We start from the raw sequence: 6,000 nt of genomic DNA on the forward strand, positions 1-6,000 counted from the left end.
GTTAAAAATTATGTTGTTGGCCCTAAGGGGCCAAATGAAAGCTAACAAAAGTAGCCTATGATTTTTATTAGGTTTCCATAGGAAATCTAAATAAAACCATTGTATTTTTAAAAACATAATGCTTAAAGAAGGTAGTAATCAGGATTAAGGTATAGCCAACAAGCGAAATATATCTAAATTAATATTTTTAGGGGGGGGGGGGTCAGATAAAAATGTTGTCTTTACTAAAAAGCGTTGCTCCAAAAATCAGGAAAAAATCTGTTGAAATTAGCGTATATTTTTTAGAATTAATTCAGTTTTGGTTACAACTGGGAAGTAATAAAAGTTAAATCTGGAACTCAAACAGATAATGAATCATTTATTTGGCAATAAACTGAAGATTATTTGAGATGGATTTCTAATATCATATTCCAAAAATCAAATTTTGATACTTTTAATCTAATATAATGTAAATATTGAGAAAATTTCACTTTAAGTACATGACAGTATAAAATATAGATTTAATTTGATGATTTAGTAAATTTTGAATATTTGCATTTATGTCAAAACAAGGATGGTAACATATGAAACTAATCCTTATAATAAAGTAACAGGATGTTTGTTTGTCTGTGTGTCTGTTTGTATGTACCGAAGGATCTCGCTAACCGTTGAACCGATATGGTTCTCCTTTACAGAGTAGCTTCTCATAGGTCCTGGGAAAGTTTTAAACTATTTTAGGGGTGAGTACCACAAACCTCCCCAGAGAAATCGACAAAAATATAAAAAAAACGCCGCCCTGGGGACATTTCTACATTGTATTATAGATTAAGCAGAAGATATAAATTAAAAACTGTAGGGGCACCTCCAAATTTATTTAGACGTACAATAACAAACAAAAGACTTATTGTAAATATTTATTTCTCGTCTGATGTCCTTTCATAAATCCCTGATATTTTTAATCTATTTTCAGCTAAATATTTATTTTAATTAATCATCTTGAAATATATTTATAATACAAAGTAGCTTGTCCTATTATATAAAGTAGTAAGCTTTTTTGTCTGTAGCGAAGGATCTCGCTAACCGCTGAACCTATATGGTTCTTCTTTACAGTGAAGCTTCTTTTAGTTCCAGGGAAGGTTTTTAACTATTTTCGGGAATGGTATCTCCTCCCTCCCCAAAAAAGCACCCCCCCGTCAAAAAAAAACAAATATTTTCTTTACTTTTTCATTTTGAAAACTGAATTCAAATATGGGAGGAAGTGGGGCGTTTTATCCCCCTCACATCTTAAGTAACCCAAGAGGCTACTAGGGGCGTAGTATAATATATAGTAAAAGTACTAAAATATCAATATCTGAAAGTCACGCAACCTTGCACACATTGACTTTTGTTGTAAAATATAAAATATTCATTCATTTTATTTTTTCTATAACTTAATAAAGAATATTGCAAATGTTTCGATTTTTCTTTTCAATATATAAATCTATAGGAAAATTAAGGAGGAAATTATATAAACAATATTAGCAGTAGTTTGATAGATTCTTAATAACTTTTGACCAATTCTTAGTTGTTGCAAGCAATTCAAAATGAATATAAAATTATTGATTATTGCTTGTACTAAGATAAAACTATTAAATAAAATAAAATATTAACAATACTTCATGATTCTTTTCATATACATAAACTTTTGATAGCTTATTACTGCTGCAATAAGTGTATAACCCAGCCAAAAACTTGGATCCAGTGTTGGGGACCTTTTTCGTCTGCTAGTAAACTACTTCCTGCACTTTTGTAGTGAAGTGGCTGTGTCGATATTTTCCACATTATTAGCTGATATTCAAAGACCCAATTAAAAGATGGTACAGGGTTTGGATATAAAATATTATTGCTCTTTACCAGGTTTGTTGGCATCCTGTGCCCGCCAGGATGGAGATATTCAAAAAATTTTAACTCTCAGTTTTGTGCCATACCAATACTTAAAAGTCACTCAGTTATAGCCCTCTATCTTTCACACACAGAAAATGAGATAGAAAAAACCAGAGGTTGGGTTGGGGGCGCTCCGCCGCCCCCCCCCCCCCCCCCATTAAGAGTTAAAGTTCTTTGCTTTTATCATTTCAAATACCATATATATAAAAAAGTAAATGTTAAAAAATATCACAAAAGTTTATTTTGATATATTTAAATGTTTTATATAAAATTAAGAAAAGTCCAAATATCTAGGAAGGGAGGGGACATTGGGCTGTAAATTACACTAGTCCCCAAAGTCTTATAATAACGTTTTATTTTAAGTTGACTCAACAATTTTGGGGACTCTTGTTGAATTTAAATGGTTGGTTCGCAAAGTTAAGTTTCCAAACGTTTCAACCACTAATTCTAGTCTAGAAGGAGTAATTTTGTGTTTAACCATTGAGATTGTAAATTAATTTATCAGCTATTGTCTTATCCCTGACAGTACCAACTAAAGGTTTTGTCAACATTTGAAAAAGTTTTAAACTTTAGAATTGATATTATCAAACTAACATGAAAACATAACTCCTCCTCCCCCCCCCCCCCCTAAGACTGTCTAAATCTCTTCTAAAGTTATTGTATTCCACAGCCAATTCAGTTTTACGTCAAGCCATTATTTTCTGAGAAAAAAAATATATATCAAAATTTATTTTCATGCCTTCTTTTAAGGCTTTGGGGATAAACTTAACAGTACTTTATAGCTTAAAAAACTTATCATAACCCATATTGTTTCAATTCTGTGGGAAATAATTTCTTGAAAATATTTATAAAAACATGATTGTGATATTTATTTAGATTTATGAGGACAATCAGGAAGGTATGGATGAAACTTGGTACAAGGTAAATAATAGTTATTTATCGCATCGTATTATAGACAGCTTTCCACGGATGTCTGAATGAAAAATTGTAAGGTTAAAACCAGTTTTCTTAGCCCCGATGGTTTTTATTTTATTTTTATATTCGTGCAAATTGTCATTAATACGATAATTTTTCAATATGATTGAGATCCGGTTCTAATCCAGCGGATATTAATTGTTTTTTAAAAGCCATACTGGAAACATTATGATGAAAAAACAAGGATGACAACATCCATAAGTAGCAAGGCACAAAAAATCATGGATGCAAATACTGACATTCAGATTTAAAGAGTTCAGAGTTCAGTGCTCAAAAAAGAATTAAAAAATGATTTTCTGATGCTTTATTGTCCTCCCTGTTGGGCCGACAGACAGACAGACAGACAGACAGACAGACTGACTGACGGACCAAGTTAGTTGTATACTGGTTACTCTGTAAAAGAGTTATCTTCACACTAAAAATCAGCAGTCTATCTTCATAAGCAGCCGAGAAAATCACATTTTGACAATAGCGTTAAGGACTGATGGACAGATATACAAAGTTAATTATAGAATAGCTTTCATACTTGAATACTTTCCCATTGAGGAAACATCTTTTAACTATTTTCATTAAAAAAATTGGATTAACTGCAGTTCACGGTAAAATATTCCTGGTAACGAATATTTCCAAAAATCTATAATTTTTAAAGGCTGCTAGCTGCCAAACGGCTGAACGTACATATCATACCCGCACACCATTTTAACGGGCATAAGAAGGCCTACATATAATCTGGAATGGCCAAGATCCAATGATGCAAAGGGAAAGCTTCACTAAAGAAAAAACGCGTAAAATAGCTCTTTTTCGCGCATTTCTCTGGACTGCGAGATAATTATGCATTATTGATGTATGGCTATTTTAGATTATTTGTAGGCCTTCTTATGCCGCTTAAAACAGTGTGCGGGCATGATCTGTATGTTCAGCCGTTTGGCAGCTAGTAGCCTTTAAAATTCATAGATTTTTGGAAATATTTTTTACCAGGAATATTTTACCGTGAACTGCAGTTGATCCAAAAAATTATATTAAACTTAAAATATTTTTTGTAAACTTAGTTAAGCAGTTTTAAAATAATTCATAATCCGTTTTTTATTAAAAAAATATTTAGATTGTTGACCAATACAAGGCTCTTGACGCTAAGGTTGCCAACTTCTGCCCCATGTCTGCTATGTCTACTGAGGCTAAGGTAGGTTGCCAACTCTAATTTACAATGTCTGCCATTTCAACTGTTAGACCTAATAAGCGCATTTGACTGAAAGCTTGCTCACAATTTTACGAAATCTATTATTCCTTTAACGATTGCAATCTATTTATTTATTTCTATGTTGGAATTATAATTATATCATATTATATGAGGTAAAATTTTTTGTTTGTAGATAAAGTTTTTTTATGACCGCTTTACCAATTGAGTTTCCATTACTAGGAAGTTTCACATAAGTACCGGGATGAATGTATGCTATTCTATTTAAAGATATTAGTCTTAGGGCGATTTTAGGCTATTTCCACACCTTTAGAATAAAAGCCCCTATAAAGAGTAAAGTTTATTATAATTAAATTAATTTTTTTTAGGTTGCCCCTGTAGCCGACAAGGAGGAATAAATAGCTCATTTTATAGGTAAAACATATATTTTTTAAACATCTTTTGCATTCCCTTGCTTTCATCACCTTTTTTAAAAACTTTGAGTTCTAAACTGAAGCAGAAATATAATCTATGATTACGGTTTTGACCCTCTAAAAAAACGTAATCTACTATTCCACTTTCCCGTCTCTTGGTGTTGATATCATCAACGCCGATATGATTTTTGTAATCTACCATTCCAATTTTGCCTCTCTTGGTGATGATATCATCAATGCCGATACGATACGAAGTACCATTCCACTTTCAAGAGAGGCGAAACTGGAATGGTGGTTTACACTATAACATCGACATAATTGAAATCATACATACTAATTTTAAATTATGTTAATCGTAGGAATGTATAAAATACTATTTACAATTAAATTTTTTTATGTAAAATAAAAATAATAACTACTATATATCATTACTATTATGTCGATTTAAATAAGGAAATCAATGTTTATGAATACGCTGATATGTAAACATAAATGTACCATTCCAGTTTCGCCTTTATTGAAAGTGGAATGGTACATTTCAAAAATCTTATCGGCGTTGATGATATCATCACCAAGAGAGGGAAAAGTGGAATGGTAGATTACGTTTTTTAGAGGGTCAAAACTGTAATCATAGATTATATTTTTGCTTCTATAAAAATGGATTCAACTCCCTAACTGTATAAGCTAATTTATAGAATATGTCTCTAGATTATCTCTATTTAGATAAAAATCAAGATTTAATATTAAAGTAATAAATATAAAAAAAAAACTATTTATTTTAGCTTAACAAAATAATCTATCTACATTTTTAGGTTAATTGAAAAGGATGAATATGAACCATCAGAAACATACACACAACATTATAGTTCTTCAAACAAGCTAACAAATAAATTAATCTTGATAATATTTTTTATGTTTCTTATGTGATGTATATACTGATGTAAATACGAAGCATTAATGTGAAAGATATTAATATTTAATAATTATTATTTTATTACACACAGAAATTTTTTAGATAATCCTGCAGTATTGGAAATATTTTTTCATCAAACTGTTAAGAATGATTAAAGTTATTTATTTTTATATTTATATCAACTAAAATTGTTATTACTCCATAAAATAAAAAGTTGCTCAGCTCACTTGGTTCTCTGTGATAAGCAATTAATAAAAATTTATGATTTATTATGATGTAAAATTATTTTAATATCTGCCGAATAGTTGCTCTAGAATTTACTTTTGTCGTTTGATATACTTGCCCTGATGTTTCATTATGGGAATAGCATCATATTTTAATTATAGGTTTCAGCTAGTGTAAAGACATGCACAGTTAGGGCTTTAAGATAAACGTATTACAATTTATAGATCGGTTGTTTTTTATTATCATTCGGCTTGATAAACAGAATATAGGGAAATAGTAAATGGTGAATGGTTAACCTTAAAGACAAAGTCTTAATTCAAAACACAAACAAAAAAAAAGGATATCTATACCAAAATGACTCGCTTTTAGAAGAAGAC

The 6,000-nt window shown here is 30.5% G+C and overlaps 1 protein-coding gene across 1 annotated transcript in view; it reads left to right on the forward strand.

Moving 5' to 3' along the window:
• The window catches only part of LOC145307628 (reticulon-1-A-like), a 285,455-nt gene extending 279,787 nt beyond the window's left edge, over positions 1–5,668 (forward strand). The window contains exons 7-10 of the mRNA XM_080150106.1: positions 2,779–2,823; positions 3,980–4,057; positions 4,441–4,486; positions 5,298–5,668. Of these exons, the coding sequence (XP_080006232.1) occupies positions 2,779–2,823; positions 3,980–4,057; positions 4,441–4,470 (153 nt within the window). The 3' untranslated portion in view covers positions 4,471–4,486; positions 5,298–5,668. The remainder of the gene's footprint in view (positions 1–2,778; positions 2,824–3,979; positions 4,058–4,440; positions 4,487–5,297) is intronic.
• Positions 5,669–6,000: the final 332 nt, after the last annotated feature.

This window comes from Acartia tonsa, chromosome 2 (assembly GCF_053477335.1).
Source record: "Acartia tonsa isolate MP-2025a chromosome 2, ASM5347733v1, whole genome shotgun sequence".
NCBI lineage: Eukaryota > Metazoa > Arthropoda > Copepoda > Calanoida > Acartiidae > Acartia > Acartia tonsa.